General features: G+C 43.2%; 1 protein-coding gene across 1 annotated transcript in view; it reads left to right on the forward strand.

Annotated features, from left to right (window-relative positions):
- ARHGEF5 (Rho guanine nucleotide exchange factor 5) overlaps positions 1-19,587 on the forward strand; it is a 35,162-nt gene that overhangs the window by 5,253 nt on the left and 10,322 nt on the right. Inside the window, exons 3-6 of the mRNA XM_027449934.3 lie at positions 687-802; positions 13,513-17,056; positions 18,841-18,922; positions 19,270-19,334. Of these exons, the coding sequence (XP_027305735.2) occupies positions 746-802; positions 13,513-17,056; positions 18,841-18,922; positions 19,270-19,334 (3,748 nt within the window). The 5' untranslated portion in view covers positions 687-745. The remainder of the gene's footprint in view (positions 1-686; positions 803-13,512; positions 17,057-18,840; positions 18,923-19,269; positions 19,335-19,587) is intronic.

The raw sequence follows: 19,587 nt of genomic DNA on the forward strand, positions 1-19,587 counted from the left end.
AAGCTGGAGCAATGACTGTGTCTTTTGCTGGAAGAGCAAGGCTAGGCATGCCAATTATGTCACCATAGTGTGTGCTGTGACAAGTCACAAGGGAGAGTCCGGCCATAAAAAGCTGCCTAAAATTGTGGCTGCATGTGTGGAAAAATGGCAGCTGAGTTGCCCAGTGGGCATTATCTGACATATTGGAGGCCTTTCCCTTAGTTCTATATGCAGCATCATGTTTTCCTGTTTGGGTGCTAAGTATATAATAATAGTGATATCAAAGGCATGGGAGTGTAAAAGTGGGAAAATGGAACAAATCTAGCTCTTTAATAGTCATAGCAAAACAGCTTTAAGGAAAAAAGCTTAACAAGAAAGTGGTAGATTTAATGGGTCGCATGTGCACTGAAAACTGTCATTAATAGAAATCTCAAGTTCAGCAAGGCAATTCTGCCCTGAAAAATATGTTTTACTAGTATGTTTCATTTTATAAGTTGATTTAAAAGGCAGCATTACTCAAAGTTTGATTGTGACAATGGAAAAGAGTGAACAAAGTGCATTTTTTGGGTGGGGAAGTGGTACTAACAGATATAGGAGCCAAATACAGAAGTGTTGAGGCAAGCATGTGCAAAAGTATCAGCTGTGTTCTGTTTGCTTGTTTTTACTTTATCCCATGTAATACTGAAAATAAAGCTGAATTTCTCCAGTTTGTAAACAGTGTTACGACACAGAAGAACTCTCCAATATATATTATTACTTCAGTAATATGCTGTCTTGGAATAGTTGTCAGAAGACCTGGTGGAACTGCAATTTTGTGCTGAAGGTAAGCAGTAATCCTGAGTCAAGAGTTTAAGAACAGGTTCCTAAAATTAAGTACCTGGATCCATTCAGAAACAGTTAGATAAGCATAGCCTGATTGAACAATTTCAATGTTGCCAACTTTTTTTTTTTTCTTTTTATTGCAAGTAATTCTGTCTGTGGGCTTCTTAAAACCACAGCTTCAGAATTAACAGATTGTGAGAGTAACAGTAGAAGGGGAAGTGTTGGATTTTGGTGGCGTTTTGTTTTATTTTTTCATCCAAGAAATCCTCTAGCTGTCTTGATTGTAGGGGAAAGCTTGAAATGGGACGTAAGAGTAACCTGAAAGTTCCTAAAGCAGAAGGCTAAAAAAAACAACCACCCAAACTTCCTTTGTCTTGAACAAGAGATTTTAAAAATAAATAAATTAGTGTGTGGATAGGTGAGGCCTGACCTATGCACCTGATTTCAAGCACTTGTTGTAAAGATTTGGTTTTCAAGAACAGTTTGGCAGAGATACTTGCTTTGGGCTTATATAGGAAGAAATGTCTGATGCCATGTGTCCTAAGTTCATAAAATTGTCGGAATTGTAGAAAAGGACTCATGTGAATGTGGACGTGCTGAGAAATAGGCAACTGTGGATACCTGACATGTAAGGTTGTGGAGCAGGTTCTTTCATTGACTGGGCTGTGAGATGGGTATAGCACAGGTGTGATACAAAGCTAACAGTGATCCAGAAGAATGAGCTGAAACAACTAATTTGGTACACCATGTGTGAAAATTGTATCTGTTGTGTGTACTAAGCATTTCTGCAGCACAAAAGGAAAATATTTTAGGAACATGTCTTGTATCTTGAAGAACTTGGAGGCAAAAGACAGTGAAGGAACAGTATGGACAGTTAGTGCACTTTTATTCGTGAAGGGATTGTTTGAGTAAGACTTTTCTTATAGTTGCAGTCAGATCCATAGTTTCTAACAGGGCTTTGCATGTTGGGTGCTCTGAGCAGATGCTCACTGACTAATCCTCAGAGTATGTCTTGAGGTAGGAGGGGTTACTGTTACCTCGGTTACAGAGATGACCCTCAGACAAGCAGAAACTGCTAGCCAAAGAGCCAGAATTTGGATTCATGCAGGAGGAGGTCCAGGAATAAAGGTGCAGATCTTCCTTGCCTTGAAAAAATTTCTTATCATTTAAGCCGTTTGTAGATCCTTTCTTTAATGAATGGCAGCAGTGGGAAACTGCAGGAGGGAGAGGTCTTGCTATCCTAATGTATGCATTCTTGTTTCAGCCTGTATTATGTTACTGGTGTTCACAGTCATTCTTTGTGGACCCATTAGCTTGAAATTTCTGCGTGACCACAATCATTCACGAGCTGTGACTGTTAGCAGAGGCCCAACTTGAAACAGCAGTCTTATGGGTGCATCTTTATCACCTTCTGTTAGGGTAAATGCTAGCAGAGTAGGAGTATACAAACGTTTGTAGTGCAGGGTGTTCCCTTATTTCAGACAAAAATAGTAATGCTGATAATTCCTGCTGTAGGTACAGCTGTGATCACACCTTCTCTGCCATGATTGTTTCTTGAGAGCAGACCTACAATGACCTGTCATACCTCTTGTGTATAAGAGTGACAGGATTGATTTGCCACATCATGACGTGTCACTGTTCTTCAGCCCTGTGGCAGGGAGTCATAGCCAGATACAATCGTTAGCTCTGCTGAATCTGACACCAAGCAAAGACAAAGCCATTACCTGTGAAACACCCGTAGGACTGGGGTTGTTAAACCCCCCTGTCTTGCTTTGCAGCCCCTCCTAAGCAAGGACTGCTGCCTTGGCCTCTTGCTAAGCCCACTGCAAGGGCAAACCTCCCTTGTCTTGTCTTCAGTTGTCTTCATTGTGCCCTGCTGGGAGGGGACCTTGCAAAAATTGCTCGCCTTGTGCCCCTGCCTGGCCAGTTTGCTGTGACGTATGGGAGAGGGCAGGTGTTGGGTTCAGTAACAGTTATCAAAGATTCGTGCTTAAATTCAGGTTCACCAAATCTGGCAGAGGAAAGATGGAAGACCCTTTTTCAGTATGGGAGTGCCTTTGGGAAGAGAGCTCTGACTCCTCCCTCCCTCATCAGCACGGTTCATGGACTCCCCCACCCCCTTTTCTTGTACCCTCCCAATCCTTCCCCCATCAAGCACCCCTGTTGTTCTTAGCTTTCCCAAACTCGAATAATCATACCCAACTGCACACTTTGCTATTGCCTTTAGTGACTCCTAAGTGCAGCAAAGCAGTTTGCCATGTGCCAAGTTTGATAAACTTGTGTAGGTGAGTCTGATGGGCAGTGTCAGGAGTCATGACTGAAAGCTGCCTGTGAAGCTGAACTCTGCTGTATCTAATTGAACTTGGGAGAGATGGGATGTTTATGTGTTTATTTATGCCCTGCTGATCAAAGCATGTTGCAGGTAATGGGAAAGGCAGTGAGCTGAATCTTTGATTTCATTTAACTGCTGCCTGTAACTTCCCAGGGGAAGTTCCTCGTTCATACTAAAGTATGCAGTACCCCAATTAGAATATAGTATGCACGCTTGCGTAGGTTGGTGTATGCAAGCATATCAAGGAGTTTGCATTCCTGAGTTTGACATTATTGTGTGATCGTGTCATAAAAGAGCTAGAGGAAATCATATCAAGACTATTACACCATTAGTCATGATGACTGTTAGGAAGTGAATTGTCTTATGTTCTAATTTCTCGCTGGCATACTGAAGTCATGAGCTTGGGGTGAATTTAAGGCACAGTACTCATTTTACTCCTCTGTATCTCCTTTTGATTGGGTGTGGCCTGGGAGGAGAAAGAGGCAGTTCTATGTGCCACGAGGCTAAGGAAAGAGAGACTGGAGGCCAGTCAAGAGTCGAAAAGTTTGCCAAAAGGCCACCTGAGGATTTTAGTTGCTCCGATAATACCTGAAGAGCCATGGAGTTGTAAAAGCGTACTATTATAGGAGATCTTGAAAGGTGATGATGTAAAACAGACCCTGCCCCCTCATTTTTATGAAGAAAACTGTAAATGAGGGAAGAATCTGCAATTGTTCTTATTTGTTGAAACTCTTAATTATTAAAGTAGGAAAAATACTGTAATTAGTCCATGATAGAGAAGCTAGTGATATTTCTAAGCTTGTATAAATTCTGTGCTGTAAATTAATATAGAGTTTGAGTTGTGCTGCATGTGAAAGTGTGTGGGGATATTTTTTGTTAATTGACAAACAAGGGGAAATATTGCTGAAACAGATCATCAGCATTGTTAATCTGGTCACGCTATTCCTCATTTTAAAAGTTGTACCTGTGAGGCTCTACAGTTTTTGTTTTTTATACCATGCTGCGTTAATTAAAATACTAGAAGCTAATGCTAAATTTTAACCAAAGCATTGTGAGCTGTAATTACTACTATAAATTTTGAAGTAAGGTAATGGTAATTGGTGAAAATAGTTATAAAAAGCATTTCATAACACTGATGTATATCACTTATACCATTTAAAACACTGCTTAATATAACTTTCTTGTTCATTTTGAAAGAAAACTCCACAAAAATTGCCTTCCCTCTCTCTTTCCAAATGGAAAGTTTCCATGCTAGACTTTGCAGAGGTTAGAGGAAGTTTGCAGGACTTTTCCTAGCATCTTTTTTTGTTGTTGTTGCTGTTCCTTGTTTTTCACAGTGCTCGCAGGGGGCTCCTTTGAGTCGATCTAGCTTCCACACAATATTCATTTAGATGTAGTCCTTTATTGAGGAGAAAAAGAGCTATGTTTGGGTCCAGCGGATACAATAAGCAGCAACAAGAAGATAAATAAATGTTGAAGTCTAAAATAACTGCTCCTTTGAAAATGGTTGTAAATCTGATTAGATCTGTCTGGCTTCATATGTTGCATGCTTCAAACATGAAACTAGCAAAAAAAAAACATTGCTAGCAGAGGGAGAACAGTAGAAATGTAAAGCTTCCATGCTCCCATACTTTTAATTTTTGTCCACTCCCTATTGTACACCTGTTCCTTAGTTTTGAGCACTTAGCAGTCATGTTCAGCAAGACGGCTATAATGGAGCATTTGGGACTTGCTTGTAGATCCTGGGTGTGGTTTCACTATAACTTGGGTTTTGGGGTCCAGGTTTCTGCTTTCCAACTCTCCAGGCCCTCACCTAGCCGCTTGTTCCTATCCATGCCTCACAGCTGCTGCTGAGGCTTGTATATCTGCATGTACAGCTACTTCAGGGGGTCGATCTGACTGGGAACTAGGTATTTTTACCTTTTCCCTCCTCTTGCTTCTTAATCTGTTCTGGATTTCAGGGTGTCACGTCAAGTCCTAATCTAAATTTATTATGACCTGATTCCAGCTGGTGTTGACTAGTCTGTACAGTTAGCAACAGCGGAAGAAATTGAAGGAGCTCTACAGCATCTTAGGACTGGACTGTAAATACAAGAATGCTACAGAAAATCTGCAAATACCTAAATTTGGTCTGATGAATTTAATTATTCATCTCTGTTAACCCAGGTATACCACAGCATATTTTACTGCCAGTCTGGTATACATAGCTTACTGAATCAGATTGAAGTACTTTGCAAATGAGTTCACTGTCTTTGGTGTGAACTGCTGAAAAACAGTAATCAGTTTAGAGGGGAAGGGGAGACTTGTCCTTGCTCTGATTAGCCAGGAATTAAGGTTTAACATGTTGGCTTAAAAGACTGAGATAAACCCATACAGCAAGATCTAATTTTTTAAGCCATATGTGTGGTTTTTTTTTTTTTTCAGGTCTTTTCCACACCCATAAAGGCCAGACATATATTTTTCTTAATTGTAAGCCAAAATTCTCACATAACCACATGATTCTAGGAAGTGGGACCATATGAAAAACAGAAAATATTGTGATACACACCATAAACCTTTGCCAGTTGGACATGCAGGCATTACGCTGTGAGTAACAAGTTTTCCATGTGTTTGCATTAGTACCTTCCTATTCAGCACCCACACAATTCCTGTGGCTTTGGGTGTGTGAAGCTATTTTTCCACTGGGAGAGCTAAGGGGTCCTCACTGGTGCTTTCCCACATTTACATTGCTTATAGCTTTTTATTTATGTCTAATAGTTTTTGCTCTCAATAGCAAACACGTCTCACTGTGCTTCTTCGATCTAAGTTCACTGATTTAATTTCCAGGAAACAATAGTTCATTCCCTGAAAAGCAAGTTTAGGGGAGGGGTTTATGAAAACCTGTTTTCCCCACACACATCTCTATATCCCCTTTGGATGGACTTCTTTTCTCTTTAGCTGCAGCTTTCAGTACAAAGCCACGCCATTATTGCAATATTGCAAAATATTTTTGATTATGATTCAAGCCTCACAAGATTTTTTTTTCCACATTTTTTTCACCAATCTCATTTCTGGACTCGTAAGATAACTAAAAATGCTGTGGGGAACTAAGGCTGGAAACATCTGGAAGCATGCATTCTGAAGGCACAAAATGAGGGCAAATGAGTTCAAGATTTATTTAAATTTTTTTTAATTCTTTTTAGTTGCTATCTCGTGATATGTTGGTACCACAATATTTTATTCATATTGTCAGTTGATGGTACTACCAGTGTTGAAGCCAGATACCTGCACAGGTTTTTACTGTAGGTATGCCAGCCGTGGGTGATGAATTTGTGCTGGTAGTTGTCAGTGTGGTCTGAGGTACCAGTGCAGTTTTGTTGCTATTACTAGGAACTGTTTCAGTTGCATGGGATATGCTTCACTTATATTGAGACAAAAATATTTAACCAGTACCTTCATGGCAGGGTGTGTTTTGCTGTATAGATTACAGTCCTCCTGTACTGCTAAAATGTTTCAACTTTGTGTTTTCCATTCTGTAGGGATCTGACAGCTATTGCTACTAGAAAGAAGAAATATTACTGTTTTCTAGATGTAACTTGATCCAGCTGTTAAAGAGGGTATATCAAGTGTTCGCCAAGAACATCAGATGGGATAACTTAGGAGGACCTTTCTGTTCAGTTCAGTCTGCTGAATATTGTTCATCCTTATCTGTCCGTATAGCTTAACTGTGCTCAGGACTCATACAGGTAACGTGACAACAGCTGTGCTCAGCAATGGTTCCACTGAGCAGTCTGGGCAAGGCCAAGCTTTCAAGTGTGTTTCCAAGTCCTTTGATATTTTAATGGCATTTGCATCTGTCAAAATGGTTTGGTGCAAACATTAGCATTCTTTAATCTGAGACTCAGAAACAGCAGCGTGGGATTCTGGCTCATGTTTCTGTAGCACAGTAAAAGACTGAAATTTCTGCAGCTAGCTGGAGAATCTCTACCATCTACATCCTGAATTACTTAGTTTAAAGAGAAACTGGGAACTACTCTAGCTTGTAGCAAACCTTATGTCCAGGAGTGGATGTAGTGTGCCTCTAGCAGACAAGACTGTATATCATAGCATACATCTCAGATGTCTGTCCTTCCTTTTGGCTCCAGATGTTTATGTCAGTTGTCTGTCTATCCCCGAAGTTTGTAGAGACCTGCATAGAGCAGCCAGCAGTGACTCTGTACATTCTTTTCACTGGGGGAATTCTTCCTCTGTCAGTCTAGTAGTTTCAACTGTCATTCTAAGCTACAGCAGTGAGCATTGCATGCTGTTCCTGTACTAGAAGACTGCAAAACATCAAAGCTTATCCATTGCTTTTATAAATATAAAACTTAAGCTCTGCTTAAAATGAACCAATTTTCCTGATATACAGGTGGCCCCATTTATCTTAAGACTGAACCATTTTTGTTGCCTCCCTGAGAAATACAGTGTTTAATCCAAGCTGTGGGCTTCATTCACTGTTTGGCAAATGTTCAGCAGCTATTTCTGAGGTGAAATTTTGTACTACTAATTTTACTTCTTTGGTATTTTTTTGATTTAACACTAAGTATTATAATTCATTTAAGTGGCAAGAAATGTGTGATGAGTATCCTTCTTCTGTCAGTTAGTGAATCATTTGATAATTAATATGCTCAGTATATCTTGAGTGTGACTACTAGTAGTGGAAAACTGTGAGATGCTACTGGGAGTGTTAAAAGTCAGCAACCTCTTTGCACCTGTGTGCCAGGGAAGTCTTATTCACTTCACTGAAGTTCAGCAGCAGCTCAGATGTATTTTCCAGGAGATCAGATACCATTGACAGGTTCATTTTTTAACCCTCTGCCCAAAACATAGAGGCGGTGGCTATTTTCCAGGGTACTAATAGCATGTAGGCTTTTTTAGGACAGCAGTAGACTCTACATTATTTTGCTTCATGCTTTTTGTATTACCTCTTATTCTTTATGTTCCTTCCTCTGACAAGCTCCAAGCCAGCTCTTCATACCCTTAAAACCATCTCTAAGTAATGTTAGTTTCCTCCTTCATTCTTATCTCTAGTGCACCCTGTGTAATCTTCTCCTGAGCTCAGGAGTTTTGACCCCACTACTTCACCTCTCTTAACAGGCTGTTCAGTGATAGAACTGAGAGCGGTGGCCTGGCGTGCTTCCCCCACCCCAAGGCACACGTGCAGTAGGGCCTCTCATACACGATGGGGGAATTGAGCGGAGGAAACTCATCAGTGCGTGACATTGAGTAGCTATATGTGTGCCTTCCTGGGGAGCTGCACAATAAAAGTAGAGCCTTGTGGTGGGGCAGGCTTTGTGCTAGCCCAGCCCTGGGTGCTGTAGTGAGTCCTCTCCTGAGCGCCTGACCAAACAGAAGGATGGCGTGGCCTCCAGGTAGAGGTGGCAGCTCTGGTGGCAGTTTTCCAACGCAGGTAGCTCTGGATTTTATGTGGAAGAAGGCAGACTCTGAGCAAGCCTCTGCCATCCTGACTCCTTTGGAAATGTATCTGAACTGCGTGACAGCCCAAGCACCCAGCCACCACCCTTCAGGCTCTCCAGGCACCCTAAAGGAGACATAGCAGGGCTTGGGACCTCCGATGGGCCTAGCACACAAACCCAACTGGCAGCGTGTGTTGGTGCAGCTCCAGTCGAGAGGCCTGTAATTGCAGGGCAGGGCTTTCTCAGCCGGGAGGGTGTTTACAACAGTATGGGTGTGTGCGCCTTGCGCTCCCACTGCTCTGCCCCAGCGCAGCTGCTGGGGCCCATGGTGGGGGGAGCCAGCAGGGGAGCACACCCAGCTCCTCCACCAGGGGAAGGCAAGGAGGGTATGGAAGGCTGGGCTTGTCCCTAGTTTGGCAGGAGGAGGGTCTCTGGGCTTGTCTAACTCTGGGTTTTCTTAGGATTAGTGCTCTACTTAATTCTGTGGAGGTATTGCACCTTGTTTCCTGGCTAACTGAAGGGCTTGTCTGTGCTTGATAGCACTTGTCATTTCTCCTTTTTTGTTTGGTGGAGGAGGCGGGGAAGGAGGATGAAGTACTTTCTATTTAAAACCAGAAGAGTTTGTCATCCCTGTCCAGGTGAATTGACCCACGCTAAAAGGAAGTGTGATACTAACAGGGTTTTCTTTAGTCTGGGAAATCTGTTAGATTTGCTTTTTTCACTAGTGCTTTCACTGCTCTCCCATTTTGTTTAGTTGGACACCTTCACCCTTCCCCTCTCAAATTGTGTGCTCCCTGCTGCAGTACAACCAAGTACTAGCCCTTTGTTTTCACACTGGTGTGCAGTTTCTTGCACCCTCTCCACATTTCAGTTTGCACCCAGCATCACCTGTATTGCTTTGCACTGTTTGCATAAACTAATTGAAAGTTTACATTAGCCAGCCCAGCTCCTGGGAGTCTCCTGGGCCATCTCTGGTAGAGAACCAAGCTGGCTTGTAGTTGGAGCTTAAGTTGTCAGTGCTCCATAGGCATTTCTGAAGTAACTATTGGAATGTAGCTTTGCTCTGTGTGACTGCTACAGGTATGGTCAGCATTGTACTGGGGTATGGGTTGTACAGGCTTGTATTGTTTTCTCTCCATCTCTATGAAATCCTTATTGCAGAGACATGTCTTTCACTACAGCGCACCAGCCTTCAAGCAGAAGCTTAACTGTTTCCCTCACCAGATGCACAGGGCCCCCTCCACTGTGTATCTAGAAAGTTTGCCTGTCCCTTCTAAGTCACTTCCCAAAGCGTCTCTCTTCTTTTCCCTGAGGTGTGCAAAACACCTGGCAGTAATATGATGAAACAGATCTCACTTGGCAGCTTCCAGTGTTGATACGCTCTGCACCTCCCTCTACCCAGCTGTCTCCCAGTATCATAATGGAACTGTGCCAGGTACAACTTTAAAATCATCCTTTCACCTGTCCAGATCCCTTGCCAACAGAGCCAGAGAAGTGGAAGCTGGGTCTTTGAGCGTGATACAAGGAAATGTAGTGTTTACAACTGTAATAGATCACTGAGCAACAGTTGTTCTTCCTCTTAAAAAAGTGTGGGCTTGAGTTTGAGGATCTTGCTATTCAGACCTTTCTAGACCATCCCATAAAAGTTTATTAGTAGTAAACTTTCCTTAGCCATCAGCCTGTGTCTAGGACCACCAATCTCCCTAAGCAGTCTGTCTGCTCTTGGGGAGCCCATTTTTTATAACAGTCTGTATTAGGTATGGTAAGCAGTGTTTTTCTAGTCATGTAGCAGGGGACACCTGAGTTACATAGCAGGAAGGGCTAAGAACAGTGTAGCATGAATAATTTGCCATGACCATCTAGCCTTTTTTTTAAGGAGGGGACGTACGCATATCTCTTGGGGGTGACTTAGGTAAAATTGATCCTGCCTGGGACAAGGTGACCTCTTACAAGTTTATGACCTTGCTGCTTTCCTGAGCTGTACATTTCTTTGCTGGAATGTCTTCCTTACAGTATTCATGTGCAATAGTATTAAAAAATGATTTATCAGCACTGAGAGCAGTAAGATATGGCAGAAGTCCTCTGCGAACTTTCTGAAATGACATATCCCTTTGAAACATACTGTTTGAAATTATAAATATTTACATATGCTCTCAATTTTAAAAAATCCAAAATGCTGAATAATCCTGTTTTGGCCTGGTTTTGGGGGGAGAGGAGAGAAATAACTAGTGAACTCAATTATTCGTCCATTTTTCTAAGCTTTAAGATGATGAACGTCCCCATGCAACTGCCTCAGGAGAGGTTCAGGCTGAACATTAGGAAAAGGTTCTTCACCAAGAGGGTGATTGGGTACTGGAACAGGCTCCCCAAGCAACTGATCATAGCACCAGGCTTGATGGAGTTCAAGAAGCATTTGTACAACACTCTCGGACATATGGTCTGATTTTTGGGTGGCCCTTTGTGGAACCAGGAGTTGTACTTGAGTCAGCAATGTGCCCTTGTGGTCAAGAAGGTCAACAGTATCCTGGGGTGCATTTGGAAAAATGTTGCCAGCAGGTCAAGGAGGTGATCCTGCCACTCTGCAGAGTCCAGGTGAGGCCTCACTGGAGTATTGTGTCCAGTTCTGGGCTCCCCTGTACAAGAGGGACATGGGGCTGCTGCAGTGAGCCCAGAGGAGGGCTACAAAGATGATTAGAGGACTGGAGCACTTGTTGTAGGAGGACAGGCTGAGAGAATTGGGCCTGTTTTGCCTGGAAAAGAGAATACTAAAGGGAGAGCTCATCAATATGTATAAGTATCTTAGGGGAGGTTGTCAAGAGGATGGAGCTGGTCTCTGTTCAGTTGTGCCTACAGACAGGATGAGAGGCAACGGGCACAAACTGAAGCACAGGAGGTTCCAGCTGAATATGGAAGGGCACTTCCTTACTGTGAGGGTGACAGCACTGGGACAGGCTGCACAGAGAGGTTGTGGAGTCTCCTTCTCTGGAGATATTCAAAACCCACCTGGATGACATCCTGTGCAACGTGATGATCCTGCTCGGTGGGAGGGTTAGACTAGATGATCTTCAGAGGTCGCTTCTAACCTCGGCCATTCTGTGATCCTTGTGGGTCCCTTCCAACTCGGGATATTCTATGATTAAGGTATATATAACGTTTCAGTTCTAATGTCAGAGTGTGGATTCATTGATTTCAGAGCAAGTTCTGTTTCACCTGACATGGGGGAAAATTTCCGCTAAACTACCTTTCAGGTCAGGCATGCCTTGACCATAGGACTGGATGGGACAAATAATTGAGACATAGTCATGCCCATGTGGCTTTTACTTTCTGTGTGGGATTAGCACAATGGAATTATGTTGATCTCAAAGGTTGCTGCTTCAATGTAGAGATGTTCCATTCTCTGTTTATGAGTCTCCCTTGTTTAAATTATTGTCCCCCCCCTCCCTGCCCACCAGCAGCTGAAATTCTGGAAAATAAATAAATAAATAAAACCAATCTTAAAATTGTAGGGAAAGTAAGAATGTCAGGGAAAGATAAAGTGTATAGATTTGGTTGTCTATTTTGAGTAAGAAAAATAAATAAATAAATATTTCATGAACTCTGCAAACTCTCCAGAGCCAGGCCTTAGAGCTACTCTGCTGCTAGGCACAGCTAGTGGGCTTTTACCTGGAGAAATGTGGGATGGTTTCTTTGACCAAAAGATGCAGGATTATACATTCATGTCTGCAAAGCATGACAGGATGAAGGAGGAGAACATTGAAGCTCGGTTCAGGAAAAAATTAGCTGTGGCTGCATATTGCAGCAGATCCTTGAAGGCTAAATTGCAAACTTCAGCGTGACTGTGATGGTACATGGTGTATATGAAGCAGCAATTTATTAGCAATTTCTGAGAAGCAGGGGCTAGGGAATAGGGAAGAAAGGCTGGAACATGAGGGCGCATGTCCCAGAAGCAGAAGAAAGGAAGGAGGGGAGCCACTAAGGTTTGTTTCTTTCTTCAGCCTTCTAAGGTAGGGATTGTGGATCATGGTATAGGCAGAATCCAGAAAAAGTAAAGTAGTGAATCAGATTCTACAGTACTTTTAACAGACATTTCCCAAATGTACATTCCCCAGTGCTTTGTCATGTCTGAACTTCAAATGCAATAATGAATGGGAAATTCCACTATATCCTTTGGGAAACTGTCCAAGAATCCTGAGATATTTTTCCATAAAAGGGTAGTCTAAATGATTATCTTGTTTCTCTTTGTAATCTGTAGCTATGTCCATGTAAACCAGGGGTACTACTCTCTGCCCATGTAGTTTATACAGCCTTCAAATATCTTTTGTCTTATGTCATGTACTAGCTATGCATTAATCAAATTCTTACATTCTTCCTACTGGTTAATCAATTCCTGTGATCAGTTGCAATAAGGCCCTCTGTTGCACATGCATATGTAGATATGAAAATCCATTATACAGATGTTGAAATCAAAGAGATCTTTCAGTCTCAGCTAGCCTCTACAAGAGGCAGTGGATATTCATCCACCATGCCCAATAAAAATTAGTGGAGATCTTGATCGTTTTCTCATCCTGTGAATACTTTCTGATATCCCCTTTTGAGTTTCAGATGACTAGCCATAGCCAATACATTTCATAAATTGCACTGCACCTGTGTACAGAGATCAGCATCTCTACTCTTGACCAAAGTCACTTTCTGGATCTTCATTTAAAACTAAAAAGGCACAATTAGTTTAATTTTGGAGTTACTATCCTACCGCAAGCTTACATTAGGTGTTTCCTACCCTCCATCTTAGTGTTTTTCTCAACCCTTATCACCTCATTAAGTATATATTTTGCTTTCTTTTCCCCTCAGCTGCATTAGTAGCATTTTTTTAAAGTCTCTTAAGCCAATTAGATCTACTAAATCATTCTGCAGTAGTAACAGAAAAAATATTTTTTTCTTCAACAGAATGTGTCACTGATGGAATCTGAAGAAACCAATGAGGGAGGTACCACTCCTCTGGAATCCAGCAGCACCACTGGGGAAGCCTGGAATTCTGCAGCAGCTGAAAGAGAGCATCATGCCCCTCATGCATCAGATAAAATGAGCACCAGCCTGCCTGATTCCGGAAAAGGAGCGGAGCTCAGTGCTCCTGAGGACTGCCTTTGTACTCAAAGGGAAGCAGAAGACATGCCAGGTAGACCCTCTAACCTTGTACAAAAAGTGCCAGCAGGACTGGAACAAGAGCAAGGTGATACAGAGCCTCAAAAGAGGCTCTCAGAATGGGAGGGAGAAATGATTTTAGAGGAGGGTGGACAGGATTGTTCTCTGCAACATAAGGAAGTAGAGCTGGCTGATGTGGAAAGCAATCAGGACTTCTCTCTCAGCACAGTCCAGGATGGGCTAGCCTCTAGCAATGCTGTCCTGCAGGCTGTGGACCTTGGCACTGAATGTTCTCAGTCCCAGACAGAACCAGCTTTTCATGGCACAGACCCACAGGCACAGCATCAAAAATCTCCTTTGGCCAATGCCATTTCTTCTCAGAGAGAGGCACCTAAGTGCTTCTTGGTGTGTAAAACCATTTCAGAGGGGCACTATAAGGCTGAGCCATCTCTGGATAAGATGGAGTCTTTACAGGAGATTGATGCTAATGTAGAGCAGAATCAAAGCAGCGATAAAGTAGCACTTGCAAATGATGAGCAGCCTACCTCAGAGGAAGCAGTAGAGGACATGGCTAAACCATACACTTCTGAAGATGCTAAGGAAAGCAGAAGGGTGCTGCAAAGTTGGGAGGAGAATGTAGAATCTTCCTATCAATTGTCTTCCAACTTAACAGATGACAGCCAAATCAGCTCACAGCAAGCAGAAGGAAATATCTCAGCTGGTGAAACACGGAATAGCAGCCTGGTCAAAAAACAGGGAACAGTAATGATTCCCAAAGAAAATTCATCCACTTCTGAATGCCTTCATGTTGAAGATGATCACAGGAAAACAGAGATCAGGCCTGCTTCTCCAGTAGTAAGTGCCTTCCAAGTAAAGGATGCTGCAGAAAAAAATGAGCAAGTGAGTACTTTACAGCATAAGGAACCAGAACAGGAAGAAGCAGTGTCTGAACTTCAGCAGGAACAGGAGAAGAAAGAGTGTGAAGAACAGAATCAGCAGAAAGAAGGAAAATCTTTAGAACCCAGAGATCAGAGAAACAAGGAACACAATGAACAGGAACAAGAACTGCAGAGGGAAGAGCTAAGACTGAAGAGGCTCTTATCAGCTTTCAGTTCAGAGATGTCTTGTGTTCCCAGGCATAACGTAGACTTCTGTGGTTTAGAGGATGTTGTTTTGGCTGAGGAAATGGGACCAGCATTTCTTCCTGGGGAATCTATCTGTATGGGTGAACATCTTGGTGAGGGTATGCTGCTGAAAGCTCGTGTCACATCATCAAGTTCTGGATGTCAGCCACTTGCTGTTAGCCCTTTGTCATTAGACAATGTGAACCCAGTGAGTGAAACTCCAGTGGTGCTTCCACATGCTTGTCATGTCTCTGACCAGGCAGAAAAGCTGGAAGACTCTGGCCGCTTTTCCACCAGCGGTCAGGATAGCGGAGTTGACTGGGATGACAGGGTAAGGCAGGGAAGGGAGGATAAACACAGTGGTGGACCTGAAAAGGCCGCCCAGACATTTGATGAAAGAGATGCCATGCACCCTGGAGATGTGGCAGCACCTTCTACCACAGAGAGCCCAGAGGCTTGTGTTGCAGCATGCCCCTACTCTGATACTAAGAACGTGGAGCCAGCTAATCTCACAGATCCTCACCCCTCTGCAGAAAATTTAGGAAAAGCTGAGCTTCGTGACTTTATTCAAGATTTACCCTCAGAGCTCACCTCTGTGGCTTCAGTATCTGGCCCACAGCAAGAGGATGCTGGTGGAAAAGTCGCTGTGAGTCCCAAGGACTGTGCTGGTGCCAACCTGAACAAATCGCTGGATTCCGTAGAGAAGCCAGCTAACCAAGCTGCTTCTGTGTGCATGCAGGACCCAGCATCAGGAGAAACTGCTATTGTAATCCCTGGCCCAGGGGAAGCTAGTGGTCCCCATGAACTGCTTACTTCTGAGGAAGACTTTCATGAAGGCCTTAGTGGCCCATCTTTCTCTGTAATATACACGAGCCCTCTTCCTTCAGAGGAGAGCCCTCTTGAGGACAGAGGAACTGTGGCTTTCATTGCAGGGCCTCTGGAACCACCTGAAACACCAGGCAGGACTTCCACTCCCCTGAACCACCCAGAGACAATTCAGCAGTACCACCCCCCCTCAGAAAAAAGTTCTTTTACAAAAGGAGAAGAAACTGGAGCAACTATGGCTCATGAAACGCAAAAAACGCCCTTACTTGATCAGTCTGACTGGACTTTAAACCAACAAGAGCATGGATCCAGAATCTCCAGCATCCTGAGCACCCTAACTTGGCCCCCTGAAGAAGATACGGTCTTTACCACGAACCAGCAAGAACAACCTCTATCCCCTGTGCCCAACTCAAGCCTACCTCTGGTGTCTGAGCCTGATGCCAAACATGTCCCCAGCCCTAGTCAAGCTCAGACCCCTGCACTTAATGCAAATCACCTTGCCCAACCTCCAGCCCTTGATAGTTACCAGCTGCTCATTCCTGTGCCCCACTCCAGGCCACGTCTAAACTGTGGTATGGATGATAATGAGTTACAAGCCATTCCCCTTACTTTAAACCATCCTTTACGAACTGCCTCCACTGTACCTGATGCTAATATTGTGCCCTCTTCTGGTAGAGATGTAGCAGAGAAAGTTGTTCCACCAACTAGAGAATGGGATCTCTGTGAATTGGGTAGCCAGGATACAGAAACTTCTGATGATTCAGGGGTTGGTTTGTTGGCCAAAAACTTTTCTGCTGTTGGAAATGAGGCATTGGCCAGCTGCTCCGACACCAGCCCTGAAACAACAGTTCAGCATGTGGGTATACAGTGTGGAAGATCCTCGCCTGACCACCATTGGCCCTCACTGGAAGACCTGAGAACATCCACAGACTGCAAGAGCAAAGACTCTGTACAGCCCCTTCCAATGCTAGCGTTCACCAATCCAATTCACTTCCTCCAGCTGAGCCCTCCATCACCACCAACCACCAGAACAACCTGCCAAGAAGACGAGGTCTTGGGAGAGCTGCGATGGGAGCAGCAGGCTGACCTCTTTGGCGTGGATACAAAGAACATTCAAGCTCCAACAGCAATTACAGAGAAAACAGAAGGTGAGAGAAGGATCAAGCAAAGGCTGGAAGGACAAGCAGAAGAACACCATTTGGTGGCACAGTCAAAGGAAGAAGTGCCTAGACATTTACCCTTGGAAAAATCATCGAGCTGGCCAGACAAAAAAACTGTCAGGATAGTTGCACAAGAACCAGCAGCCAATCAAGAAAGCCCAATTAAACGTCGAGTAAAAAGCAAGGACTGGCACCGGCAGGGCCTGAAGAGGACATCAGTACCACCAGATATCTTGCAGGGTGAGTCCTTTCCTCTGTTTTCCACCTGTACTCCTTTCCTTTTGGTATTGCAGATACCAAAAACCTGTAGTTAAATAGGTAATGTGTTATGGAGTCTTGAGTGTTGAGATCGTGGCGTTGCTTTTGTGCATTTCTCATGGTACTCATCATTGCATCCCTGTATCTTCCTTATCCTGCTCCAGGCTGCCCCCTCACAGCTCATCCCTGGCTCCACTCTGCTACCATGTGACAAGTGCATCCTGCTTCATGCAGGGGCTCAGCCCCCATTACTTTCACTAACAGAGACCTTATCTTTCTTCTTTGATTCCTCACTCCTTGACATCACATCCAGTTTCTCTTCCTGTCCCTTCTCCATGTTTACTGTTCTGCTGCCCTTACTTGGTAACATGAGCTATTTTGGGCTGCTTGCTGGAGTTGGTTTCTTTATGTGGCTCTTTGGTTCTGCTCATCATCTCTGCTGCCATCATATGGCCATTACATTTTGCTGCACTTCAGTAACGGCACTTTTCCAACTAATAAGGAAAATGTATGCACACACCCTCAGTAGCCCGTATGTGTTATGGCATGTTTTAGCTTCTTGTTTCTTTGGTACTTCCCTTTTATTTTGCAACTGACACCTTTAGGTACCAATCTGACCTTCTAAATATGATGATCTTCCTGTGAACATAGGCTTTGAGATTACAGATGAAAATGAAACGCAAATTTGTCAGATCTAAAATCCCAGTTTGCACAAAGCCAAATCACAGATGTCATGAATGGAAAACTTACATCTTCTGTAATGCAGCTCATTCAGACAGTACTTACTGTCAGGATGCATATCTGTTCTTTATTATATCCTACACGAATAACACTCAACATACTTGCTTCTTCTCAGTAATTACTTAGTTTATTTTCCATGTTCCACAACGTGCTGAAATTTTGGCACAGAGGAAAAGGAGGGAATGGTTGAGAGGTGCAAAGAGCTTGGCAGTACACTTGAATCAAAATTTATTCATGTGTTTGACCTGTAAATTTCATGTTCAACTTTTTAAAACATTCAACACAACAATTATTTATGCTGACGCATACTTGCAGTTCAGTCTCTGATGTCTCTTTCTCCTTCTGCTTCCAATGAACTTTATACGTAAAGTCTCCAATCCTTATTTAATTAAGCCCCTCACAAACAAAACAAAACAAAAACATACTGCCCTATATCACATAAACAGAAGCTGACTCAATCAGCAGTTTTTAATTGATTACATTCATTTTTATGTTGAATCCACCAGGCCTCATCCCTTCTAAGACTCTGGACATGTGATTTTATTAGATGTTCAGTATTTCTGCCTTAGATGTCACTGAGAGTATTTGGAGCTCAACATCTGTAAAAGGAAGTCTAAGATTTCCAGACACAACTAGTGATTTTGGGTCCATTGATCCTCAGATGCTTGGCCCAAGCTTCTGAAAGGGGAAAGGCAGTTTACGAAGTAGGGCCCACGGGAAGTATCTTCACTTGGGCAACTGGAGACGGAAGCTCTTCGAGTTACTGTCAATTCTGAAAGTGTCAGCCTTTTTGTTGATGTGAAAAGCAAATGTGACTAAGTAACAGATGTAAAGTTTAAGTAATGCCAAAGATTACTGAAACCAGAAAGTGTCTGACCCATAAATAAATGTCAGTAGGTCATCTGTACTCTAGCCCAAGACGGCCACTTAGGCAGGGGTATAGTAAGTGGTATCTGTGTCTTTTGGGATTGTAGCTTGACTCTAAATTAGGACTTGTGTTTACTTTCTAATTGTATTATATGCAGAAGTCTCTCCCGTTCCTTCAGAGGAAGAAGCACAGAAGGTGCACAAGGAACCACCAGTCAGTTCAGAAACGGTAATATTGCGGTAAGTCTCTCAAAGGCCCCTTTGCTTTGGTCTCGTGTGTGTGTTGTACAGATACCTGGTACTCTCCATTGTTCCTGAGGGACTAAAGATGAAGCTAATTAATAGAAAACTATGATTAGATGTGGCTGTGTTTCATTCTATGCCCACTGGGAGAGAAACTGCAATGGAAGTATTTCCATCCCTTTAGGATAGAGTTTCCATCAAGCCAAACTTTGTAAAGTAAAGCATATGGAGCTTGAGCTTGTTGGAAAGGGGGGTCCTTGCTGTAGCAGGTCTGTTACTAAGATTTGGATAGGCCACTGTACTCTTCATTTGCTCTTTGTTTCCAAATCCTTGTTTCCTGACAGGGAGAAGAAACCTGCAGACACAATGGAGAACTTCAAACGTCGGCACTCCAAACTCATCAACTCCTGTAAGTACCTTCTGCCTTAAGTGCTGTGGCAGATCCCTGTCCTCCATCTCCCACCCTTGCAGTGAACATAATGGAGTGTGGCTTTTGCTACGCAGCAGCATTAAATCATTAGAGAGGGGTGTTTAGTGGAGGCAGTGAAGCCAGAGTCAAAGTCACCACCCAAGAGAGCTGGTGAGCTTTGCTCATAGCAGGTGCATATGGTCTAATGTATTTGGTTATCCTAAACTGAGACAGCAATAGACTTTTCTCCAGA

Source organism: Anas platyrhynchos, chromosome 1 (assembly GCF_047663525.1).
Source record: "Anas platyrhynchos isolate ZD024472 breed Pekin duck chromosome 1, IASCAAS_PekinDuck_T2T, whole genome shotgun sequence".
Classification (NCBI taxonomy): Eukaryota; Metazoa; Chordata; class Aves; order Anseriformes; family Anatidae; genus Anas; species Anas platyrhynchos.